Raw genomic sequence first — 27,284 nt, 5'->3', positions numbered from 1 at the left:
ACGTTGGGGAACCCCTCCCCTGCATGCCTCTCCCCGGTTCTAGCCCGCTGCTGAATTTGGCGACTTCGACTTTGATTCAGTCGCCAATTGTATCGTCGTGTGGTATGAACGGGCTGCCGCCGGCCTGGAGTAAAGAGTATGAGTGTGCATGTGTGTCCATGTGTGCGTGTGGGTGTGAGTGGGTTCAATCAACCTGTAGACGGCGTGACATTCCTTAGAAAGAGACACTAGACTAGTGTTTAATCAACAACTTTGGTTATATAATGAATACAAGTGAAACAAAAGTTTAATATACAATATGTACATATTTTGTTTTGATTGAAACAGAACTACGTAACAATTTTGATGCAGACAAGCAGACTAAAATATTATTATTCATATGTGTGAGTGTATGTGTATGTGCGTGTGTGTAACTGTGAGAGAGAAAGAGAGTGAGTTGGCGAACAAAAAAAAAAATAAATAAAACAAGCGTAAGCAAGCAAGAGAGACAGTTGAAAGAGAGAGTGATAAGCGCCTCTCTTGTCAGTTGGGGCTTTTATAATGGGCCTGGGCCCCACAGAAGCCGTAGTTGAGTTCGAAGACGGACAACGAAACCGTTAAAAAAAGAACATTGAATCGGGAAACTTAACTAAATTGTACAGATTCATACATACCATATCATAATTTCGAAAATAAATTTACTAAATTCGCAAGTGCATTGGCTTCTCTTCTTCCCCTTACCGATTTGTTAATTAAACAGCGAAAAGCCGCCTTCAGACGTGGCGGAGTAGAGTGCAATAAAAACACAAATAAAAATCAGAAGCAAAACAAAATCCCCAAAGTGGAAGTGTTCAAGTTAGTAAAAATACAACAAAAGTGTATAAATATATGGATGTGTGCCCGCCAGCGACTTTAATTATGTATAACGAGACACAAAAACAAAAATAAAACAAAAAACACACACAAAGAAATCAACAAGTGTGTTTTGACGTCGACGTTTCGTTTGTCTCGTCTGTTGGTCTACTTCGCTTTCATTCATGCGGTCAACTCGAATCAACATTCAGAACCAACAACAAATAACAAAAGCAACAACAATAACAACAACAGAAGCTGATAAAACGGCAGAACTGTAACCCGCCTCTGCCTGGTCATTACTTGAATTAAAACTTGGAGTAAGTTTCCATACTAAAACTCATTGTTTATCATGGGCGTAGTCAGAAAATCAAAAGGAGTGGGGGCTTCCCTTCAACAAATCCTATGAATTCCACAAAAACACTAACAAAAGAAACCACCAACAATCACAATTATTGTAGTTTATTTTCCAACTATACGAACATACAATTCCATAAACATCGAAAGGCATTTTTCAGTTTAAGTAATTTCAATTTTTGATCTTGGGATCTCCTACAACTTGGATATCCTGGCTGTATTTAGGGCCTCTGTCAGCAGACGACCAAAGTCCGAGTGGACTGCGGTGAACAGTTTGACGGCACGTTCCTGCAAAAACTGGCTGGCCTCGCACAGGTGCTCGGACATGTTACGGATAAGACGCTTGCGACCGCAATTGTCCAGCGTGTAGGTCCAGAAGTCGGTGACCTGACTGTAGTTGTCCTCCGTGTCGCCACTCATGTACCGATAGACATCGCCCGCAACGGGACAGCAGGTCTGCAAGGCGAGAGCTCGGGAGCTCTCCTTGGGACCGCAGAAGGAATTGGGAAAGTAATTCGGGGCTCCGCTCTGATTATCATTGACAGTCATAGCACCATCACGCTGGAAGTTCCTCACTTGGACCCGATATGGACAATTCACCGGGATTTGCATGTAGTTCGTGCCCAAGCGATAGCGCTGCGAGTCCCCGTAGGAAAAGAGACGTCCTTGGAGCATTTTGTCCGGAGAAGGCTCAATCCCAGGCACCATGTGGGCAGGACTGAAAGCCAACTGTTCGATCTCGGTAAAGTAGTTGGTCGGATTGCGATCGAGAACTAGTTTACCAACTGGCAACAGGGGGAAGTCCTTCTGAGGCCACACTTTGGTGACATCGAATGGATTGAACTTGCACTTTTTGGCCTCCTCATTGAGCATCACCTGGATGAACATGCTCCAGCTGGGGTAATTGCATTTTTTAATAGAATTGTACATATCTCTGATGGCATAGTCGGGGTCATGGGACCTCAGCTCATCACAGCGACGGCAGTCCAGATTCTTTATACCCTGATCCGTTTTGAAGTGAAATTTGACATAGTATGTCTCGCCACTGGGATTAACCATACGATAGGTATGTGCTCCATAACCATGCATATGACGATAGCCATCCGGAGTGCCGCGATCACTAAAATACATCACCAGAGCATGCAGTGTTTCGGGGCGCAAAGTCATAAAGTCCCAAAACATGTCCCGATCTCTAAGATGGGTTTGTGGGTTCCTCTTCTGGGCATGGACCAAGCTGGGAAACAAAGATGGATCTCTTACATAGTATACAGGCATATTGCAACCAACAATATCCCAGATTCCATCATCCGTGTAGAACTTGACGGAGAATCCCCGCTGCTCCCTCACCGTATCGGCCGAGCCACTCTCTCCGCAAGCAACTGAAAATCTCATAGCGATCGCTGTCCGTTTCCTCACACGCTCAAAGAGCGAGGCCGCACAAAACTTGGTTATGTCGTGGGTACACTCAAAGTAACCAAATGCCCCTGCCCCCTTGGCATAGGCTACACGCTCCGGTATGCGTTCGGTATCGAAGTGCATCATCTCATCCAAGAAAACGAAGTCTTGCAGCAAGGCCGGACCCCGTGGTCCCACCGTCTGAATGGCGTCCTTAACCCCTATACTTACTCCTCCAGACGTGGTACATTCTTTCTGAACCTCGGAATCGTTGGTCTTGTAGTCGATTAGTTGATTGGAAGCCGGGTCTCGAGAACACATTTTCAAATTTTGTCACTAAGAACTGCAAATGCCTAAAAGAAGAGTATTGATGTGTCTGCAAAATAGTCGAAATTTTTATGCTTTTGATACTATGTAGAATGAATATTATTTGTTTCTCTGACTAGAGATTTTAGTGATAAATTCCAAGTGAAGTTTAATTCAATGAAAAATGTTTTGGTTTTTTTCCTGGAAAACGTAAAGTTCGACTAAACCTGACTACTTTGGTCAGCTATTCAAACTTAAAAATTCTTAAGAATGTTTTCTACTTGTTCGACTCTCTTTACGCCCCCTCGTTAAGTCTTCGAAGTCGTCATGCAATTTTGATAAACGCCCCCAGCAAAGTAGTGTTGGGTTGCTCATGAGTGAGTGAACAAAAAAGAGTTGTTCACTAAACTGAGCAACTGAACATGTTCCTCTCGAATTGTTCTTTATTACTCACTTGCTCTTTTTTGCTCACTTGTTCTTTATTGCTCACTTGTTCTTTTTTGCTCACTTGCTCACTATTGTTCACTTGCTCTTTTTGCTCACATGCTCTTTTGCTCAGCTGTTTTACAACACTCACTAGCTTTGAGCTGTTCATGAACAGTGAGCAACTGAGCAATGTGAGTGAGCATTGTGAATGAGCAACTGAGCAAAGTGAGCGAGTCGACTCACTTCGAAAAAAAGAACAAGTGAACATGTTCACCAGCAAAGCAACTTGGCCACACCCTTCCCTTGTCCAAATCTGTCCATGTAATGAATGATCGTATCAGTTTTTTGACGTCAACGAATGAATGAGAAATTAAGTGACTTAGTCATTCGGAAATTTAGTGTGCTATGAATACTCATAATATTTTAGAGTACTCTAAATTTTCAATTAGTTTAATGTTTCGATTTACTAATGTTCATTTTGTGGATAAATGTTTTCTACTTTGCGTATCATCACCGGATATATTGCAACAAATGTTAGTTAGATTAAATATAAGAAACACAAGGAGTTATTCTCTGCCTTGATTTTTTGTTCATTAATTTGTCTGAAAAGTGATATAAGTTCGGGCCCAAATCTAGATTTGACGGCCCTGCCCACATTTGTAGTGATAAAATTGAAAAGGGTTTTCGCCAAACGCAAAACGTTTGTCGGCTGTGACTCGCGACAGTCACGAGCGTTCAAAGGTGACAATTTGGCAAACAGGAGGGGGGGTCTGTGACAGTGTGCGGATCCGATAAGAAGGACGTCGGAGCAGCGGTAGATTGAGCCCCTACTTAGTATAGAGCTGCCACGGAGCTTATCGGCTGTTATGGCACTCCAGCAAATACGCACCAGCGACGAACACTGGCTAGAGAAAATAATAAAAGTCTGATAATAATCACAATTTCTGTTTCAACATTATCAGCGAAAGCAACTTTTTTCTCGTTCTCTCTATCTATCGCTGTCTTTCTCTTTTCTTCGTCTAAATGTTTTTGTATATCAGGGTCTGGGCAGTCAATAAAGTGTTGAAGATTACTATTCCTGTAAATATATATGTATGAGTGAATGTGTGGACATACATATGTGGTATATGGTTTTTTGGCGGGTTGCGGCAGAGAGACACGTCTGCATAAAGTTGAGTCGTTTTGGTTTACAATTGAATCGTAAAATACCTGCACACACATATGTATGTATATAGTACACATATTTATATAGATCGACATATAACGATAAGAGGAGAGGTTTGTGTACACAACCATAAAACATGCGACCCCCCATTGGGGGGTATGTAATGAGAAACGTTTAGCTGTCAAGTCAAGCCCACTCTCGAGTTGTACGAATAAATAGATTTATGGACAATACTTCAGTTGGGCTTATCGGACCAGCTATTGACCGGAAAGCTATTCGAACTGTAAAACTCATGTCTGTGTTCCTATGTAAGTCGACGGCTTACTTAGTTAGTTAGTTGCAGTCTATCAAATTGAATTACCCCAATTAATAACACAACAGCAAAAAATACCAATTGACGGCTTTTGCTTATCTTTCCCTTTACAGTTGCCAACCATGGTGTCTGGACTGGTGGGAGATCTATAACTACCACAGGAATAACTAACAAGAATATACCATGAAGCATCCCCAAGATTTGACAATCACCGATGGACAGCAGCTAATGAAGGTCGATAAAGTGGAGAATATGGAACAGGACTTGCATGAGTCTGGTAAGTCACATATTTGGAATAGGTTTTCCAATTTTGTTAGATTGTTTAGAGTAAACAATATAAAATTGGTTAGATTCCTGATCATCCAAGTCGATTAACCGATGGCTGATCCAGAAGTTCACTCTGCCTCAGTTTAAAAGCTATTAAGAAGTGACTTTTTCCGATCGGACCACTATAACCACTTAGACTTTTTGTGTCCTTTCCGATCAAACCACTATAACCACTTAGCCCTTTTGTGGTTAATAAGTTTTTGAACATTTTCTCCAAGTTTTGATTATATCCGAGAGGTTGACGGAGTATATATGTAGCTCCCATAAGAACAATCCGAAAAACATTTCACATATAACACCAGACTTAAAGGAAAGAAAGGAATTGACATACAACTAACTCACTCGAGAGTCCCCTAATGGATTAGTGTGAGAGTTGTGTCAAACAAGGACTTTCATTCCAAGGAGCTGAGTTATCAATGACCTTTCTTTAACTATTTGGCGAAAACACTTCGATGTTTTTTTATGCTTTTGTTGATGCAAAAATATTCTGCAAAATATCGTCTGTATTCGTTATCATTTGCCGCATTGACATAAAGTGGATTGGACTGAGCCCAAAATCGGCTAAGTCAAATAGCATTTGCAAAATATGTTTTTATACAATTTTTTGCTATTTAAACATAGCTATAAAAACAAAATATTTGATGATTTTAAATTCATGGAAACTTTTAGAATTTGAAACTCAAAATATTGATATGAATTCAAATATTTGTTTTAATTTTATTAAAAATTAAGTAACTAAGTCGAGTCGCCGACTTCAGTATACCATGGACCACGAAATGTAAGTCTATTAAATTCGCCTCATAGCATAAGCCAACTCGCTCACCCTCACACCCTCACCCGCAGCACTCTAGCGCGACCACTAGAGTACGACCAACTCCGATTTAAGGACGATTTAAGTTGGTAGATATTAATAGGGCTCATTAGTGTGCTAAATTTGGTTTCGATAATCAGAAAGAAATGTTAAATATCAATAATCTGCACGCATACTAAACAAATATACATACTAAACTTGGTGGTTCTAACTTTGTTAGTTTTTGAAGAAAATCAGTTTTGTTTAATTTTCGGGAGCGGAAATGAGATTGCAAGGGCATATAAATATCAGTGTAGCCAAGGTAACTTTGATATTTTATGATTCAAACCCTGACAAAAGCTTCAGATTACATGTTTATACAAACATATGTAGATATTCTCCTTTTGGTGCATATAAAGAAATAAAATTGTTCGTTTTATCAATTATGTCGTCGTATCGGGAATTTGTTTCTCCACAAACTTGGACATTGAATCTTTGCTTCGTTTGACTGATTTATCATGATATGTTTTATGATTTCAGCATGATTTGGAATTGATTTCCGAGCTATTTTTGCAGGGACGACAGAAATGCCATGACTAAGTTGAACACGTGCCAAAAGTCTGGCTAGAAATCGTCCCAAATTGCGCTTCAGGTGGTTTGCCATTTGTGCAGGGAATTTTTGTTATAAATAGGCACTGGGCTTGATAAACTCGCTGTGGGCCCTCCTGATAAGCCTGCAATCATTATAAATGTTTATAATTTGTTTATTGATTAGAACAAAAAGCAAAAAAGAAAAGGAACAAAATAATTGCTTGTTCTTAATAAATGTTAATAAAACTATTTATATTGGATTTAATACATCTATTTGCAAGTGGATAGATACAGAAAGAGTTGGCTATATAGCAAAATGTGCTGAAATTGCAAAAGCTAAAGCAAAACCGAAAACGAAGTCAAATAAAAACCTTACAAAACAAAGCGAAGTAAAACTTAAACGTAATGCTTAACTTAACCCCAAAGGGTTAAATATGCGCAAAAGCAAACACAAGCGACTAAACGACAAGACCCAAGTGCTAACTAGAAGCAAGCTCAGCTTTAAATTGTTGAATATTTATAGAATGAGGTGTGGGGTGTGGGGTGCGGGGTGAGGTGTGGTGTGTGCGGGGAAGGTTTAAGGGAGGAGGTGCTACAGACCAGGCCTGCTTTGGATCTATACTAAGCTATTCCGTGCTGTATTCTATATATTTATATGCTAGTGTCACCTTAGCCACTGACATGACGAAAGCTATTCTTAACAGCTAAAGCGCACTTCATTTGTATACACTAACAGAAGGCATATTAATTTGGGCCACAGGTTTGCCAGTGACCCAACCTCAAAGCCTACATATATGTATGTGCATATGAGGATCAACTAATAAGAAGGATTCAATATTTCAATCAATTTTCTATGGATTAAGAGAATTCCTAGAGCATAGGGACTTTGGGGGGCTTTCTAGTTTTGTGATTTCCCTATCCCTCTTTCTCCCTCCATCCCTCTCTCTGTCTCCTCGATCGCTTCCACTAATAAGAGATCGAAACCGAAGCAAAGACTGAGGCTATTTGGTTGGAAACATATTTACTATATATTAGATTGCTAGACACTTTTGGTTTTGCGCTCTACTGATATGATATGGGTGCGAGGTTATCGCCCAGACGTGAACTCAATTGATTTGCATTCGCATCGGTGGGCAGTGCCTCCAGGGGCAAGAGGGTGAGGAGGGGCAATCATTCTGTCATTTGCTTTTCATTTGGAAACTATGGCAAATCTCTGTTTTTTTGTAGTTTCATTGAGGTTTTTGCCTTCTTGAGTCGCTTGAGTCGATTATAATTAAAAATAATAATATTATTATTTTTTATTCGGTTATCTAGATAAGTAGTAAGCAAATGCCGCTTTGGCTGGTGTCTGTCCCTCCCAGTTTATATATATTTATATATATATATATATACATAACTGAGTTATCCGTAGTTGTTGTTTTCTTTTTTCTATATTTTTTTTATATCCGCCTCAGACACTCATTAATTTCTATGAAGATAATTGAAGTGTCTTGCGTCATATTCCCCATCTCATGTGTGTGTGTGTGTGTGTGTGTGTGTATGTGTGAGTAAGTACAAACGAGTATAAACAAATATGCGTTATATGGAAATTTGCTTGAGGTCTTCAAGAGTTTCACAATAGATAACTAACTATATGTGACACAGGCAGGAGACTAAACTATGTTGATAGGTTGCTATCTTGAAGGCCCAATTTTAACTGTAACTGTAAATAGGATTGCCAACAAGTAGTATCTTAACTAATCTAACCAACTGATATAAATCCATATCCTATGCGAACATACAAACTTAATTGTGAAAGGAAATCAAACACCTTGATGTAGGAGATTGGAAATTTGTTCGGAAACTTCTCCGATGTGGGTGTTGTATAGATCTGGGGTAGTCTCGATGTGCCCCTGTGATTTTGGATTGTAAAGAGAAAACCTCGGAGAATACACATTCACAAAAATTAATAACCAAGATAAGTTCGAGCTGCATTAAGAGCCAGATCTCTGACACGATCGCTCGCCGTCAGATCTCCATCAGTTAAATGAGGCCTCAATCGTCAGCCTTTGAGTGACTCTCCGGCAGTGATGCACAACGTTTGCTCCCCAACTGTCGCCTGTTCCGCCGACATATGGGCCGGAGATTGCATTAATTGCAATTACAAACTGTGTGTGAGTTGTTATGGAAATCATACTTTGTGTGTGAGCAATAGGAGCGATCGTAAACATGACGCATATGTTTTGGTTTGAAACCAAACACACAACAACGACGCAACGGAGGCATGAATCACGGAATGCCAACTGAAAACTGTTAAAGGGTCGGCCTCGGGCCTGGGATCGGGATCGGCAATCGGGGACTTGGTTGCTATCGAGCATGAGCTACTGTACAGTTGCTATCTAAAAGATACAACCGGGCGTTTCCTGCACGATGGGTGTGATGGAAAACTTGCACAACATAAGACCACAAAATGAAGCTTGTATGCCCTTCCGATCTTTGAATATGAGTATAATGCTCTAGTATATCGGGAAATTTGAAAGATTTGACTAGAAATCTCTTTATATCTACAGAAAAGTTCTGAAAGGTTCTTTTCAAAAACAATTCAACCCGTTCCAAATGGAATAAATCAATTGTTTTCGGTTCCCTTTGGAAAATTGATCTAGACGACAGAATTGGCACTTGTATAGTGTGATTATAATCGGATATGCTTTGATATATTTAGGTGTTGCTTAGTTGTCATCAGAAAGAATGGACACTTCGCGCAGGGGCATAAAAATGTTACAATCCAGTGACGAAAAAATAGAATTAAAATAAAATGCATGTCATGTTCATGTTGTTGATGTGTCGCCTGACTGTCGCTTTTCCCGCAGCGCCTCCACTCACACACACACACACACACAATACACTCACATGTGGGGCCGTTTTACTAGCGAATTTCCAGAGAATTATGAAAATTAGCAATGCCAAAAGACCTGTCTCCCTCTCTTTTTCTTTCACATTCTCTTTTGCATTTCTCTTCCTCGCACTCTTTCCTTCTCTCTCTCTCCCTGTCTGTCTGTCTCACTCTTTCGCATTCGTCAAGTGAACTTTTTGAACGAAAATTATTATTTTATTTGCATACTTTTTTATATGCGTTTATTTTTGCACATGCAACAAACAAGTATCCATAAGATACTAGCCATGTGATTTGCATGTGTTGTTTGTCATCATGATCATGCTACACTCACACCCATATGATGAACGCAATCATCGTCATGCCGATGATGACGACGGCAATAATGACCAGAATGATAATGACGATGATATTCATAATGTTTGACTGCAATTTACTATTTACACTTCATTTAGCGGCGACAACTTTAAGTGAAATGTGTCCACATTGCTGAGTGCCTTTGTTGTATCTCTGAGATACATCACATCACATTGCATCTGGCTGTATTTGTTGTTGCCCACGATATGGAAAAAGCTCACCGCTGCTTTTCTAATTGAGAAATTAGCTCAAGTGTGAGGATAGAACGATTCGGAGTGGATTGTGTAAGGACAGTTTCAGTGCAAAAATCCATAATGGTGCAGTGCTTAACTGAGAAAAGTCTATAGATTTTGAATATACTATAAAGATAAAGCCCAATTGGGAGATGAGCATACATACATATAAGTTAATAGTTTCCCTCAGCTCAAGTCATTTCAAATGGTTCAAAAGATTTTCATTTTGTGGCGTCTAATTGGGTCCTTAATCACAGGACTATTGGGACTCGGAACACAGGATTGATGAAGGACTGTTTCTTTAGGCATCGGGTTCATTTGCATCTATTTGAAAGGAATCTTAATCACAAGAATGGTATAAAGAACTTAATCATTTACTTAATTGAATTATCCAATACCTTTTCAACCGGAGACAGGAGTCATTCTTTCCAAGTGAACTCCAGAGTACCAGAAGGTCATTGAGACTCCTTGCATTTAAGCCTTTTCGTTGCCAAACTTTCTTTGATGTTACGCTATAAGTTTCAAAACGATCTTACTAATCTTTAGAATTGATATTAACCAACATTGTTATCTCATAGCAGCTTAAATAGTAAAGCTCTGTCTTTTTAGAGATGCTGTCCTAATTTTCTTCTTTTTTCCTTCGATTAAGTCCGTCCCATCTTTAGAATATGGATCCTCCCTGTGATCACCTCAAAAAGTTTCTGCTTTGAGAACTTCTAGTTTTAAATTGGGACCAAAAAGACACATGCTTTCCTAATTTAGTTGACTTCTCAACTTGTTTAATGATAATGCTTCCTTCAGGATTCAATTCTCTGTGTGTCCTTAGACCTCTGCGTATTTGCGCTCCAGTTATTATCAAACAACTTGTTTTGGCCGTTAGAAATTGATATTGTCGCCCCTCTTGCTGTAACCATCAATAATTTGCAACATTTTTCCCACTATTGCCCACTCGCTTCGATTCCATTCCATTCATATAGCAACCACGTCACGTTTTCTGGCTGCAGAACGAACCAACTGTCCGCACAGACCCACAACAAAACAATATGATGACGCCAATCACCAGCGAGAGGCACCGACGACCGGCAAGCAGCCAAAGTACACATTGAATATGAGTATGAGTGGCTGTGGTGGGGCACTGCTACTGGCAGTGCTTCTGTTTCGTCACAGAAATTCCGCCGTATACATAGAGTGGCCGGCCATCCGGTTAAAGTACGGGCTTGCGGGAGGGCCTGGAAAGTCCGCTGCGATTGTGCATTGCCAGTGGGACTCGGAGCGGGAGTGAGAGAGTGAGAGAAAAGGGAGACGGAGACAAACTGAGAGTCGTTGGTGTTGAATGACAATCGCGCACAGACAAATACAAATTAATTTCAATTGAATCAAAAGTATCAATCAACGTGACGAAAAACAAAAATCTCACTGCGACTGCGCCTGGCGAGATCCAACAAACAAACCAAAACACTTGGCAAGTCTCCACTACCCGACAACTGGGACCGGGCACGGCTGTCGCTATCTATGCATTCTATCTGCTACATACACACCACACATATACATACATACCTATCTATCCATCCATCTATCAGACATTGCAGTCACTCTGACTAACTATGTATGAGAATGTTCTGTATGGGTTATATTTATTACCTCGCGTTGATAACCGCGGCTCAACTTGCCTTGGCTTAAGCTTATTCAGCCTTATAGAGTATCAGCAATCCGGGCGACCTTATTAATACTCACAGACATTCATAGATAATTCCAACTGTCTCAACAGTTGCTGATGGTAATGATGATGATGATGATGGGGAAAGAACATCATTTAGTTCTGGTTTGATAAACTCTCAGTGATATCAGCCAGAAATATCACAATTTCTTTTCGAAACGCTCTCTCTCCCTCTCTCTTTCTCTCTGTCTCTCTCATGCTCTCTTTATTGTTTTACAATATTTTGTTTAAATATTTAATTATGCTTGCCAACGGCAATACGTGTGAGAAAAATAAAACCCATGGGTCTTATCAAATATGTAGTAAAATAACATAAACAAAGAAAGAGAATTAGCTCTCTGAATACATAATAGCTTAAGTTAAATATACCTTTTTGAAATTAAAGTTACTTAGTTGTTTAAGTTAAATAAGCATTTTGGGTTTTTACGATTCCCAACTTGTTTAGGCACTGTCGTTTCGTCTAGGGATTCCCCCTGGAAACGAATAGAGAGTGCGGGTGCGAATTAAGAACAACTAAATCTATGGGGTTAAGTTTACTTTCACTCAAGATAAGGAGTGGAGATCCATACTTTCCCACTAGCTTGAGCAGATGACCATTCCCTATCAAGTGTATTCCCCTCCATACCCCACATCAATCATTTATGACTCCTTCAGTAGACTCTACAAGAATCTATGTAAATATCATAAAAAATATGAAATAAAAACGATTTACTCTAATGAATGGCATACAAAAACAAAGCGCACAAAGGCAAATATGCGACATAAATGTACATACTTATATAGGATTTTATATATATATTACTAAACATACTATATACCATATACATATATAAGCTTAACCTGGGTTAGTGATAACAGACAATCGCTGCTACTTCTGCTGCAGCAGCGGCCCGGCTGTTTGCCGAGGCACGATCCGACTCCGAAACCGAGCCGAGTCCGAATCTAGTCCGACTGGTAATCAGCGTAAATTGTTAACAATTTTGCTAAGACCCGAGTATAAGCAAGTGCAGCAACAAAATACAACAAATACAAACAAACATACATACTAGGTAATAATATTTATTAAAGTTTATACAATTGTTGCTTGTTGTTATTGCTATTGTTGTTGTTGTTGTTGTTGTCGTTTGGCTGGACTAATCACTGGTCCCCAGCCTACAGAGCCGAGCAAGTGGCGATCGTCTCTGCTGCTGCTGCTGCTGCGTCGGCGCCGACGTCGTCGTCGCGACTTCTATATCTACAACAAATAATATTAAGACAGTTAGTACGTGTTGAGAACATTATTTGAGGTTTAGTCAATGTTTTGCACTAGGCGGTTATAATACAGTAGAAGCCAGAGAGAAACCCGGTACTCGATAGCTGAGAGCCGACCCGACAGTCTGCCGGTTCGTTCCATTGCCAGAGGCTAAAACGGAATCCAACTAAAGAAATAAATGTTTCTAAACAAATACCATAATTAATTAAAAGTGTTGATAAAGGACTGTGATAATCCTCCTTTAGCTATATAAAAAGTACACATATCCATCTATATATATATATAGTATATATACGCGTCTACCTTTCCTTATATACGTTCGCTAATACGATTTTTGCATTATTTATCAATGGGAATGGACACTGACTGCATCGCCTTCGGTTGCTTGTAGTAAATTCCCTTCCAAAAAAAAAAGCAAGACAAAAAAACAACCAAATAAAAATTTAAACAGTATGTAAATATACAGCGAACCAAATTGCCGTCGGTTGTTTTTGCGCTTCAGCTAGAACATTTTTTTGTTGTCGGTTTTTCGATTTTTCGGTTTTTTAATTTGTGCAAATATTTAGCTTTACTTAAGTGTGTCTATTGCTTGGAGAACAACAACAACAACAGCAGCAACAACTAAAATTATAAAAAAGGGAAACGCAACAATAACAACAACAATGTGCCCCAACAACAAATTGTGAAAAATAAATTTGCAAAAGAGTGTGAAGGATTTACAAATATTTGCCAATCGCCAATTGTCTATGAGAAACTAGCCCTTCTACACCCTTCAGACACACACACACACACACACACACACCAACACACTCACACGAGGCAAACTAATTCGCAATATTTTCATTTGAGAAAGAGGAGAGTAAACAAAGAAAATTGAATTCCAAATGTATGCATCAATGTTGCCCAGTTTGTTGAATATGAAAACTGAGACCCTAACCAACTCAAGCTACGATGATGCATTTCTGTTAGAGGAGAATCTAATGCACATAATGGGTGAGTCAAAGCGATATCTAGTAACTAGTAAATTCACTTTCAGGGACTTAATCTACAGACTTAATCTCGTCTCATTTCATCTCTACAGCTTCTCTATTCTTTCCCTTCGGTTTTCTGTCTGTCAAAAAGTAGTCTGACATTGGACTATTATTAATAAACAATTTGCATATAAAAGATCGTAAAAAACCAGCTAAAATACTCATTTTGCTTAAACTAAAGTTTCTCCCTAGTCATCGTGAGAAGAACTTTTAGCGTATTTGTTGTAGAGTTCTCGGTAAAAAGGTTCTGACCCGAATAAATTGCTGATCAAGTTGTAGTAACTTCTGACAACTGCGAAAACCCCTAAATAAATCTAGACATCCTTCAGATCAGACATTTGTGTCGCCATTATGTACCCCATATAATAAAGATATTGAGTGTTCATTGATCAAGTGGTATTGCATGATGGACGACATTTTCATTGATGTAATATGCAAGCTCATCCTTGCTGGGGCTTTATGACTGGGCCCCCATATCTAAACATCTGATAAGTGCCTTTATATGGGGGGGTCTTTTATCATCACCAGCAAACCAAGAGAATTTTATCAGATTGCTGTTCTGTTTTGTTTTGCTTTTAATAATTAAAAGCAACTTTATTGCAATTCTTATCAAAGATTATCATTGTGCCCATACCATATCTCTCCTTCTACCCCCCACATATGCATCCACACACAGACAAGGATAGGTTGTTGCAGATGATAAGATTTCATCCAAATAGAATATATGTAGGTATAGTAAAAACAACACAAAGATAGTGAAGGAAAAAAATGGAAAGTGGATCTGTTTTGCTGTTTGTCAAGAATTTTAAGCGATTATAATATGCCCCCCGGGGTATAATTAGATTATGCATAACAAAATGGTAAAACATTTAGCATTATAATGGTGGTGTGATTATACATTAGATTCAGAGTATTATCAATTTCTTTTGGCTGAATCTGCTGTACATACAAATGTCCCAGTTGGGGCATTAAAAATTTCAACTCATTTCTACTTTAATTGCCATTCTAGCGCAGAATACAACAAAACAACAAGTTTCATTTGCTTCACACGCGAATGGTTTAATTAATTGTTATCAATAGAGACACATAATATTATTGACAATTCTGTACAATACTCAGGGTGATAGGCACTTTGACTAACCCCATCGATGATAGTCGTCACAACCTCTCTAGCCACTACATGTGTTATTTGTACTTAATTTCTTGTAATTATTCATCTACCTTATAATATAATCACTATGTACCGAGTTTTCCTAGTTTCAGTTGCCTAACCGGAAATACAACCACATACTAAATATTATTCGTACATATGTACCTACCTACCTACCTACATGTGTACATTTGACTGATTGAGGTTTGGGATTGGCGTTCATTTAAAAGGGCCACTTGAAAATTAGTCTTCAGGCTCGTAGAACTACAGTAAAAACTGATCTTTATTATTGATAAGAATTGTCAAAGAAACCAAAATACCTGAACTAGGAGTACTCAACTTTTTGGTTGAGCACTGAAAACCAGAAGCAGATAACACTCAAATCAAAAATCTCAAGTATCTGGAGAACCCGCATTGAGCTTAATATATGTGCATATGTTTAACCGATACAGTCGAATATTTCGAAATGTATTTTAAAACGACATGTACTTTACAATAGCTCCCATATCTGGTACTGTACAGAGATCATATCTGATTTGAAAAGACATATGTTTTCGGCATTATCAAACATAGGATTTCAAGAAATACTTTCGCATAAAAATCACTTTCAACTTGGTGTGACTGTGTTAAAAGTAGAATCTCCTTTAAAATATGGCCTAAAACCTATAGTAGATAGATGAATGTTATGCCAAATAGCTGTATGATCTTAGTTAAGCTTGAAACAAATGTAATTCCGAAAGAACAACCATAGTTATTGATCTAAAACTCTATTCTTTAACGAAAGATTCTATTTTCCGCGATATTTTCATAGCATGGGGCTATTACCTTAAATTAGCTGGTGCAGTCCAGTGGGTTTAGTTGGTCCACGTGATTCTCAGATTTGGTCTGCGCTGGTTTTCCCACCGCTAATTTGTCCCATTCCAAGCTACTAGTTTCAGTGTTGGGAATGTTTTGTGATTTCTACTGGGTAGCTCAATGCCTGCCTTTTGCCCTGTTGGCTCGATTTCCAGTAGATGTTTAAAGCAGATGTTGACAGACCCAATGGCTTAAATGGCTGGTTATCTGTAAAGAAAAGAATTCACGCGATCCTTGTCTTGGGATGAGGTCGCTGGCAACTCTGCCGCTTTCCTTACGTGAAAACATGGGCTTGTATGAGAGTTGGGTAGGTGGGTCTGGCCAGTACACCCCTTTTCCCACTCCTGCATCCATTTTCGATCTGACATGTTAACTGCATTTTGGGTTCCATAACTCAAATCCCAGTCATTGTGGCCCAGAAACACGGCTACATCGTTATCAATTCTTAACATATCGACATTAGTACCTTAAAAATATTACAAATACCTCATTAAACTTGGCTTCTGGTTCTGAATTACCTAAAATGTGAGAACAATGCCAATTGTCACCATGAATAGTATAAAATGTAAATAAATATTCTCTAGCAAGCTCGTTGGAGTTTTGGATCATATTCCAATTGTAATCATACCGAAGTGAAGTGTTGTCCATGGGTTTTCAGATTGTTATAATCACAACTCTTTGTCGCTGATCGTATAGGGCGATAGTGATGTGCATCCCTATCAGATGTCAAGTGCTTCCCTATTTGGGGTAGGTCTAGCCCAAAAAATTGTATTTTTGCCTCGTCATGCTGCCCAAGCAAAAAGATATTGTTCATCACGATGACTAGCCGAAATTGTCCCTCCCGCCTTCAGGTGAAAGAGTTGCCTAGTTTTTAATGTTAATTAGTTGGGCCATAAAAGCGAAAACCCAAAACCATAAGAATTAATTCAGGTGTGAATAAAACGCTTTGGTAGACATATTTTATTGGGATAGCCGACCACCGAGAGGTGAGCTACGCAGATGGTTGGATGAATGGATAGATGGACGGATGGATGGATGGCTGAATTGATGATGCTGAACTGAGCTTATTTATTTAAATGCTCTGACAATGTCAAGTTCTAAATGTCGCGACGTCTCCGTGCTACACAGTTCAAGGCAAAAGACTGTATAATTGCCTCTATGCTCCGACTCCGAGCGTATGTCTGTCCGACTGCCCGTCTGACTGTTTGACTAGGAGAGATACAAATGTATCTGAAACACGTTAGCGCCCAATTAAAACGGCTCAAGCACCAAGACTAAGCGAATTGAGTATAACAAACATATTTAATGGAAATTACACTTGACTTGATTGTGCACATACTAGAAGAGTAATAGAAGTAGTCGATTTTTGCTGTTGTTGTTGTCGAGATTTATGAATAGGTACATATATAAAAAACTCACTACTAATATGTACTGATGTTAGTATATATATCTACTCTTGATGCTTATACAAGTCAGATGATTGGTCCAGGTTTTATTGTGTCTGCTGCTTTGACTTTTTGTTAATAACAATTTAATTGAGACGTTTTTAGTATTTTAATTACAGACAATATGCAAGCAATTATTAGTCATAAAACTAATGAAAAAGCTAATCAAAAGTATGGAAAAGTTGAAATCTTAATTGGATCAAGTTTTCTTCTAAACAGGTTACGTACATACGGTCATCCATATCTGTATATACTATGTTTATAGAGATATATGTATGGATGGAATCACCAATCCGATACGTAATGCCACCCAAACTATCCCAATGATCGCATTCGGGATTTGCCCGATACCAAAATCCCTAGAGTCTTAGACATTGTCTTATTTACCCGATAAATAGCTAACTTGGAATTATTTCACATCTAGATACGTAAATGGTGGCTACCCCCATATATATCTTTGATCGCCCGATATTTGCACTCCAAAGTCACACAGAAATAATTGACAATTGACACTTTCTAATGGCTTAGACAAACATCCGTTCAGAGATCATCTAAATAATGATCGAATCGGATAGATATAGATTCGAATATATGTAGATGGGTGCGAATGATGCGACATATTTCAGCCCTTTTAATAAAGCCCTGTTGGATTTCACGCCTCGCAGTCTAGCCAAATATTTGACTAGATGACAGAGAGCTATGAGCTCAGCTCTTACTTTACTTTCTTTATACAATTTAATTGTCAAGTCTGATTTTAGGGGAAAACCCAATCCAATCCAATCCAATAAACGAACCACAAATTTTATTTCGAAATTTTCAAGCTTAACCATTCGGAAAATTGTTTTACTGATATACGATCCACCCATTATAAATCTGCCCAAATTGGTTAACTGTTTCGTTTGCGTTTCCACCCAAATAGATTGAATAGCAAATTTATTTGTTACCCAATCGATAAACCTCAAACTAAATATACTTCTAATATATTTTCTAAACATCTTATGTAATATTTGCTCATCATTGTGGATGCAAATCTTAATTTTGTATTCGTTTGTTGGAGTACGAGTAAAATTCCCAAATTAAACAATTTTACAATTTAATTGCCGGTTTAGCAAGTGCAGAAGTCTTGGGTAACTTATTAGTTAGTCATTAGGAAGTATTTAAGCCACGTCATTAGACAACACCCGAAAGCCATCAAATGTTTGCCATTTTCTAATGTAAAGTTCCATCATTCTTTACGTATGTAGGTTTAATGAACCCTTACAAAAATAAAACAAAAAGTTTCAATTGCGTCCACAATACTAATAGACAACCTTGACTAATTGGCATACGTGATTTTATAATAGATCAGTCGCAGCGAGTGCAGTGCAGCTGTTGTCTCTCTACCGATATCCATTGTATTATCTCGGCAGTCCTATATCACAGTGGCGGCTCACATTTCAGGTGATTCAGAGTTGGTTAAACTGCGTTCTCAAAGTAGTCCTTCGAGCTTGGAAAACCTATCTTTTAATCTAGAATTACTTTCTCATGTGAAGAAGACATGGGTTTAAATGAAAAAGTGAATCGAAATCGGGCGGGAGTTCCCCAATCTTAATCCGCTCCTGCATTTGTTGCTTAAATCATGTGCATATAATCAAAAGTTTCCTCTTACACCAACGTGACAATTGGAAAAAGCGTTTCTCCTTCTGATCGGTTGTGTTTTGTCATCGTTTTGTCGATTTCTTACGCATCTCGACGATCGAATTTGATCTTTGACATGCAATTTGAAGTAAACGAACAGAACAACAAATTGATATCTAGCCTTTTTCTAGTTGACTCACTTGGCTGCTTTTGTTGCTGCTCTCTGCTTCGATTTTGAATTTCTTCTATTACTTATTATCAGTAATGCCATTAGGCACGTTATTGAAATGTTGCCGCCATGGAGCCAAGGCGATAAGAGGTTATAAAAAAAAACGCACATACAAAAAGTTGATCGTGCCGAGCGGGCAGGTCGATTGAGACGGGAAAGGGGCGGTTTCAAAAAGGGGTGGGGGCACTGCTAAATTACACAGCTAATGTTAGTCGTCCCCATTGTTGTCATCGATGAAACAAAGCAAATTCGAAATATATGTACATTTATTTAATTGAGGTCTTTGTTGTAATTGGCAAATCGATTATTCAAATGCAATATACATATGTATATATGTATGTAGGAACAATTTATGTTCTATATAGGAAAAATTTCAAATTTCCATTGCCCACAGGTCGCCATTGAAGTTCTATTAACATCGAAAATCGAAAGCAATTACTTATATATCTACAAAATCGAGCGACATCTGGCGATTTCAAACGATTCCATTAACATTCATACGCCATTTCGACTTTTCCTTCAACTTGAAGAGCTTAAAAATCTTATCAATTGATTGAACTTCATTTTCTGCATATGACTAATAATTATTTGCAACTGAATCATCGTTTATCTTTTATTCATAAAGTTTCATTCCGTTCTTGACTTACAATCCTACATGTTATGATTCTAAGAGAGGAATTTCTAAATTTCATCCAGAAACCAAAACACAAACAATTGAGCTAAAAATAAATAAATGTTGTTGATTTTTGTTTTGGCGAATTTCGCACATAGAATGTCCAATGTTGTCCAAACGCAAGCGAAAATACAAATATAATATACAGGTACATATAATGTATAAGATCTAAGCAGGTATTCTCACTTATATATACATATTTTAGTATTTATCCCTAATACTCATTTAGGGGAAGAAGTAGAACTTTTCAAAAGGACAAGTCCCTCGCCTACTTCGTTCTCACAGATTGATCCTAGCTATGTATATAGTATTATATGTGTGTACACATACGTAGGTACATATATATGTATCTTTATTTTTGAAACACTTTGAATGTGGCTACCAAAAATAGGTTCCTCAGTTCTTTGGAACTAACACAGACGCGTGAAATGTTGTGTATAAGTATTTTCATAGTATAGATTTATGCCTTTTGCTATTTTCGCTCATTCCGCTCTCCCAGTTTGATTTGGGCATATTTATTTGTTTGTTTTTCATGGGGCTCGTCGGGTAATTTTTTTTTTTTTGGAGGCTCGTCGACATATCAATTAAGCATATTAAATTGAGAATCACAAGAACAAAAAATGAAACAAGTTTGAATTTAAAATTCTCATTCCACCATCTCTCCCAGCTACCTAGAGATCGTATCTTCCTCCCTTAGATCATATTAGTCAAATAAAATGTTGACGCGTTCACTTAGTCTTATCAACAACTGAGAGACAGAAGCAGGTGAGAGAGAGTAGAACGACTGCGGGACATAGAGATAGAGAAAGGTAGAAGTGCTGGGCACTTGAACAACATTTTATAAACGGTCATAAAATATGTATTGGTATAGAATCGCCTGACTAAATCGAATGTATAAACAGAATATAAACTAAATTGAAAATCCAACATTTTTAATCTCAGATTACGAATCAGGCGAATAACAACTTTTCGCAATGCTCATACTAACGGTGACGGCGCATATCAGAAACTGAACTCTAACGATGACTAGGCAAAATTTCATTTCCATGCCGGGGCCTGTTTCTCTAGCGAGAAATGGCAACGCCAACTTCAACAGCTGAGTGATCCAAAAGAGAGAGAGAGAGAGAAAGAGAGAGAGGGAAAGAGCCAACGAAGATTCGTTTATTTACAGTGAGGCTTTATTGCAAACTCTTCGTATCACAAAAAAAAAAAAAAAAAATACCCGAAATTTTGTTGTCATGATAAAACAGAAAACAGCAACAAAGATAAAATGTTGGTAGTAAAGTTGGACTTGATTTTTGTTTTTGGCTTTTCGAATTTCGCTGCGTTTGCTCTTATTTCGGTTAAACTCTTCGAGCGAAATGGTTGCAATCGGCTAGACAATTCTGTAATTCCCGAAGAAATTTCAATCACACCTGGTGAGTAGGATCGAAAGGTGTTAATTGAAATTCTCCGACGAGTGATGTGATTAATTTGAGTATTCGAGGAGTGTTTAACAAAATGAAGAAAAACCTGTTAATTAAACTGCTAATTTTGGGTAATAAGAATATCTGCAACTGATAAAACATCACATTGCCAATTAACGTAAATTTGCTTCACATATTAAATATACAAATATCATCCAAATCTTTAAGATCTTGTATGCCATTAACAGACATAATTGAAAATATTTGTAACACAGTCATAAAAGTGTTGTCTCCTTTTAATTTTAGCTATTGTAAAGAAGTAAAGCAAGTATTTTATAAATTACAAGACTAAATTGAAATGTTTATAAAGTATGAACATATTTAAATCAGCTTTCGGCCTTACTAGTTAAAGTTTACACGAATAACTTGTCCGTTTATAATCCGATTTTTGTGAAATTTTGTATGCCAATAGATATTAATAATAAAAATGAATGTATTTAATTTAATTGCCTTATTTTAATTATCAGTATGGATAATTAGTAGTTTTTTAGTCTCCGAAATCAACTCAGTTGGTGATGCTAATCGAGAAACATATCAATCTATGTATGTAAATAGTTCATGGAGTCTATCTCGTTCACTCTCTTAACCACTGAAGACTTCAGCGCCCCTAGCGGTTTATTTTCTAATCTTCCGTAGGCCATTAGATAATCATACGGATTATTAAACTAGATTTCGATTATATCCATATAACTAATTTTTTCCACTGTCCCCAACTTGTTGCATGAATTCTTAAAAGTAAAAGAAATTTTGTATTCTAGTTTGCTTGGTCTCTCTCTCTCTATCGAGCTCTCTCTTTCTACTTATGAGCGCGCGCACACACACACACACACAGATGTTCAAATTAAAGCCGGCTTGTTTTCAAAATTTATTTATTTGTTTATTTATAAATTTCTATGTGCGACTGTGTGAGTGTGTTTGACTCTGTGCTTTAAGTCTGGTTTTGCTGCTGGCTCTCTCCCTTTCTCTCTGTCTCTCTCTCTTCTGGCTTTGCGAGAGGGAGAGAGCAAACAAATATGTATATGCAAACACAGTTGAATTGATTTAAGCGTCGCTTAACGCCAGAGCCGGATTTAGCATTCTGATGGCCCCGTGGCACCAAATAAAAATTAACTCCCCAAAGTATTTTAATGCTAATTCGACAGCAGGGTTTGTCCAAAGCTCGCTTCAGCTCAGTTCGATATCATAAAAATCGAATTTGTTTTTAATGCTATTTAAATTTTTGGATAAATAAAACAGCATTTTAGGATGGTTTAATATATTACCCAGCTAGTTCTAAATCATCTTTAAAACCCTTTACTAAACCCTCAGCAGTATCCATCTCGTCGTGGTGATTGGAAAAGCCAAATTATTGGTATTCGTGTATTCGATATTTCTTAAGCGGCTTCTTCCAATAATATTAAAAAAATAGCGCACTTTTAAGGCAACGCATCGTATCTAAAAGGCACTTCACTTCATTTCTCAAGGTATCTTTAGGGTTAGGGCTTCTGAAATTTCGAGTAACTATACGGGTAAAACGAAAGAAAAGGAGAGATAAACGGGAAAAGATCCTTGCTCCGTCAAGTGACTGGGGGGGCTTCTCTCTTGGGAGTTGCCCCCTCTTGAATCCGTCCCTGATTAACCCGTACAAAAGGCCTGACTCTCTCTCCGCCGCTGTCGCTGCCTCTGCCACTTGGCTTTGGATCTAACTGGGAGCAGAGACAACATACGATGTAGTGTGAGGGCAGCTTCGACGCTTTTGCCATCGGACTTGGCGTGTGCGCAAGTTTTTATTTTGCTTTTTTGTTATTTTTTTTTTTATTTTTGGTGTTGAACTGTTGTTTTTTTATTTTACTTTGACTTCGACGTCGTCGTCGTCGTCGTTGACGACGATTCGTGTTTCCATTAATCAGTTGCACTAAAATGGTGCGCAAGTCCGGTAGAGTTAAAATTTCTAGTCGCGATCGCGCTGACAACGTTTTAATGCGTGGCAAAGGAGCCGATGCTGGGCTGCCCGGGAGGCCGAGGAGGCAGAGAAAGAGGCGTGGCACTAGTACCAGTAATACAGACTCAAGTGATGGTATGTTGTTATAATAGTTGTTGTTGTAGTTGATTGTTGGTATTGCGCGATTTTTGTTGGTTGGCTATTTAGGCATTTTCTACGATATTTACCTGAATACATACAAGTATATGTACATGCCTTTCAATGTATGTGTGGGTGTGTGCATATTTTCATTGCAATGATTGCTTAGAGGAGCATTTAAAACTGTAAGTCGTCAAACTTTAACTAGGAATTCACGTAGGCGTCAATTAAATGATGATCGGGTGTGATTCCAAAACTGTAATGGCATCTCAAACAAGTCTGCAAATTTGTTACAAGTTGCCTTTAAACTGTGCATAAATTATTGTTGATTAAATCAAATTGAGTCGAATTGCTAATCAGAAAATCTACATACAGATGAATAATGCCCGTCAAACTGTGAGCCGGCACTCAAACTTGCAGGAGATGAAACTAATACATACTCTGTGTCTCTCTCTCTCTTTATTTGCAGAATCTGAAAGCCATATAATGCATTCGGATGCTTTGTCTGTGGGTCATCCGGCAACATCCCATAGCCCAATTGGACATGTCCTTAGTCCCAATGCGGTGGGTTTGGGCCTGAGCAATAGCAGTAATCAGAGTAGCGAGAATTTCACTGTCTGCAATGGCAACAGTAGTAGCACTAACAACAACAATAACAACGTATACTCTCCCAACAATAACAACAACAGTAGTGGAAGTACCAGCAGTCAACAACAGCAACAACAACAGCAGCAGCAACAACAACAATCGCCCACCGTCTGTGCAATCTGCGGAGATCGGGCAACGGGTAAACATTACGGAGCCTCAAGCTGTGACGGCTGTAAGGGATTTTTCCGGCGGAGTGTGAGGAAAAATCATCAGTATACCTGCAGGTGAGCATCTAAATGAATTCCCCAACTCCTTTTCGAGGTTATAACGCAATCGTTTTCCCTCAGATTCTCTCGCAATTGTGTGGTCGACAAGGATAAGCGTAATCAGTGCCGTTATTGCCGGCTACGTAAGTGCTTCAAGGCCGGGATGAAGAAGGAAGCCGTACAAAATGAACGTGATCGGATCAGTTGTCGTCGCACCTCCAACGACGATCCCGATCCGGGCAATGGCTTGTCGGTGATATCCCTGGTCAAGGCAGAGAACGAGTCGCGGCAATCGAAGGCTGGTGCAGCCATGGAGCCCAATATCAATGAGGATCTGTCGACGAAACAGTTTGCCAGCATCAACGACGTGTGCGAATCGATGAAGCAGCAGCTCCTCACTCTCGTGGAGTGGGCCAAGCAGATACCGGCCTTTAACGAGCTTCAACTGGACGATCAGGTGGCCCTTCTGCGCGCCCATGCCGGAGAACATCTACTCCTGGGCCTGTCGCGCCGATCGATGCACCTAAGGGATGTTCTGCTGCTGAGCAACAACTGTGTGATTACCAGACATTGTCCAGGTAAGTCCAGGTGATTAAAACTGGTTAGACGAAACTGCCACGTTGCTCTTGTCCTCCAGATCCACTTGTCTCGCCCAATTTGGATATATCGAGAATAGGGGCGCGCATCATTGATGAACTGGTTGTGGTGATGAAAGATGTGGGCATTGACGATACGGAATTCGCCTGCATTAAGGCGTTGGTGTTCTTTGATCCAAGTGAGTAGATCTCGATTGTGACCGGCGATCATTCGGTTAATTATTGTCGTCTCACCAAATCTCATTAGATGCCAAGGGCCTGAACGAGCCGCATCGCATCAAATCCTTGCGCCATCAGATACTCAACAATCTCGAGGACTACATATCAGACCGGCAATACGAGTCGCGTGGACGGTTTGGGGAAATTTTGCTTATCTTGCCAGTTTTGCAGTCCATCACCTGGCAGATGATCGAGCAAATACAATTTGCCAAAATCTTTGGAGTGGCCCATATTGATTCCCTGCTCCAGGAGATGTTGCTAGGCGGTGAGTTCAATCAAACTATTGATTAAAACTCTCTATTTCATTTGACAACTTTCCACCCTTTGAAATGCAGGCGAGTTGGCTGACAATTCGTTGCCTTTGTCGCCACCCAATCATCCAAACGATTACCAGAGTCCGACGCACGGAGGCAGCTTAGACGCCAGCCAGGGAGTTAACCCCTCCACACTAGAGACACTGGCTGGGGGTTCCAGTAATGGTCTGGACATAGATGTGCAACACATCCAGGCACTAATCGAGGCCAACCATGCAGAGGACACGTTCCGAGCTTATGCCGCCAGCTCAGCGGCAGCTGCAGCTGCAGTAGCCGCCTCCACCTCATCAGCATCTACCCCTACACCTACAGTGGCTGTTGCTCCGGCTGCAGTGTCCCCGCCGTTGGGCAGTCCCAAGTCACAACAACAACAGCAACAGCAGCCACATCAGGAGAGTCCGTATATTGATTCCGCTGCAAGAAATTACAACAACAGCCGATCCGCCGGCCTACAGACACAACAACACAGTCCACAGCGTATGCATCCATACCAAAGAACCGCCACGTCGGCGTCGCCGGCCGACTCCGCCGTTGGTCTGGGCATACGCAATCCCGCGGACATAACACTCAACGAATACAATCGGAGTGAGGGGAGCAGCGCCGACGAGCTGCTATGTCGCACGCCCCTCAAGATTCGTGCCCCCGAGCTACTGACCACCAGTCAAGCCAACTATGTGATGGGTGAGTGTCATCGAGTGTCCTTATATGGGAAATGTTCTGAAACTCGATTCGTTTTTCTCCTTTGCAGAACCCTGTCGCATGACGCTCAAACAGGAACCCGAAACGGGATACTAAAACCTTGGTGCAATGGCCTTCTGTTGGCATACCCCCTTCCCCCACACCCACAAATATACAGGCCCGTCTTGCTAGCTCCTAAGTGCCTAACTAAAACGGAAATAAAAAACTTACTTAATTGTTATGCCTTGAAACATTTTTTGATACTTTTTATTAGTCAGTAAGTAGGTATTTTGGAAATTGTTGCTTAATTTGTAATATTTGCAAGCAGTTGCAATCGATTTTTCTTCTGGAGTCAATAGTTTTGCTCAAAAATCTTTACATACATAGCTATAATACATATATACAAGTCCTAGCATGTAGAAAGTTTGTTGGTTATCTATATACGTTATATATATTTACATACTTATACATATATCCATTTACTATGCAATATTTTGTTGTAGGTTAGGGTGTTGTTTAGACTACGAAACGATAATGTAATATACCTACCATATACACATATTCTATGTTAAATGAAAAGAAAAAAACTATTTTTATATGAACATGTAGAATATACAAATTAGTTTAAAATGGCTGAGTGAATAAAACAAACAAAAAAAATATTACTGAAAAAATATTACCTATTAACTCTTTTATTATTTGTGTCAAACGGAAATCATCGTCGAATCTGAGTGACAAATTCAAGCTATATTGTAATAATCAATGGATATTTCAAAATCAAAAGACATAAAGTAAGTTCTAAGTCCAAATGAATTTTAATATAGTCTCATAAAGTTCAATTGTATTTTCAACATTTGGTTGGATAGTTTACAAACTTTTTAAATTTATTTGTTTTAACCATCGAGTCAAAATTATTGTACTATATTCTATCTTAGAATTGAGTAGTTTAGATGAAGTTTATTGTATTGACTTTAGATTTAACCTCCCTATCCATTTTTAATTAGGTATTCCAAATTAAAACGATTTCAAGAGTGTTTATGTAAATTTTTTTAAAATATAATTGGCCTATTCTAGTCTAGCCTAGTTTGTTCATTTCAAAAGGTAATTTTTCTTTAACTAGCGAAGAATGCTTAATGACATACCCCCACCCAGCATTGGAAAATTCA

General features: G+C 38.9%; 2 protein-coding genes across 4 annotated transcripts; one reads left to right on the top strand and one right to left on the bottom strand.

Annotated features, from left to right (window-relative positions):
• The first annotated feature begins 429 nt into the window (after positions 1-429).
• Positions 430-26,369, top strand: LOC6646696 (transcription factor HNF-4 homolog). Of its 3 annotated transcripts, XM_002069398.4 has the most exons (8): positions 430-1,151; positions 4,907-5,070; positions 23,927-24,329; positions 24,393-24,889; positions 24,949-25,086; positions 25,155-25,391; positions 25,462-26,121; positions 26,189-26,369. In XM_002069398.4, exons 2-8 carry the CDS (start codon positions 4,977-4,979, stop codon positions 26,233-26,235), a joined length of 2,076 nt encoding a protein of 691 aa, XP_002069434.1. In that variant the 5' UTR covers positions 430-1,151; positions 4,907-4,976; the 3' UTR covers positions 26,236-26,369. The 3 variants fall into 3 exon arrangements, with proteins under 3 accessions (XP_002069434.1, XP_015033026.1, XP_015033025.1); XM_015177540.3 differs by lacking the exons at positions 430-1,151; positions 4,907-5,070 and adding an exon at positions 13,650-13,925; XM_015177539.3 differs by lacking the exons at positions 430-1,151; positions 4,907-5,070 and adding an exon at positions 23,256-23,454.
• LOC6646697 (catalase) lies at positions 1,278-3,063 on the bottom strand. Its single transcript, XM_002069399.4, has one exon. The coding sequence runs from the start codon at positions 2,902-2,904 to the stop codon at positions 1,384-1,386; it is 1,521 nt and encodes a 506-aa protein (XP_002069435.1). The 5' UTR covers positions 2,905-3,063; the 3' UTR covers positions 1,278-1,383.
• Positions 26,370-27,284: the final 915 nt, after the last annotated feature.

Source organism: Drosophila willistoni (genome assembly GCF_018902025.1).
Source record: "Drosophila willistoni isolate 14030-0811.24 chromosome 2R unlocalized genomic scaffold, UCI_dwil_1.1 Seg167, whole genome shotgun sequence".
NCBI classification, from domain to species: domain Eukaryota; kingdom Metazoa; phylum Arthropoda; class Insecta; order Diptera; family Drosophilidae; genus Drosophila; species Drosophila willistoni.
This window is presented reverse-complemented; position numbering and strand designations above follow the sequence as displayed.

Bases quoted from the DNA above. Each gene is read 5' to 3' on its own strand.
- LOC6646697 (XM_002069399.4), bottom strand. From the start codon at position 2,904: ATGTGTTCTCGAGACCCGGCTTCCAATCAACTAATCGACTACAAGACC.
- LOC6646696 (XM_015177539.3), top strand. From the start codon at position 23,298: ATGGTGCGCAAGTCCGGTAGAGTTAAAATTTCTAGTCGCGATCGCGCT. The intron at 24,330-24,392 runs GTGAGCATCTAA...GTTTTCCCTCAG, and splicing joins AATCATCAGTATACCTGCAG to ATTCTCTCGCAATTGTGTGG. The intron at 25,087-25,154 runs GTGAGTAGATCT...AAATCTCATTAG, and splicing joins GTTGGTGTTCTTTGATCCAA to ATGCCAAGGGCCTGAACGAG.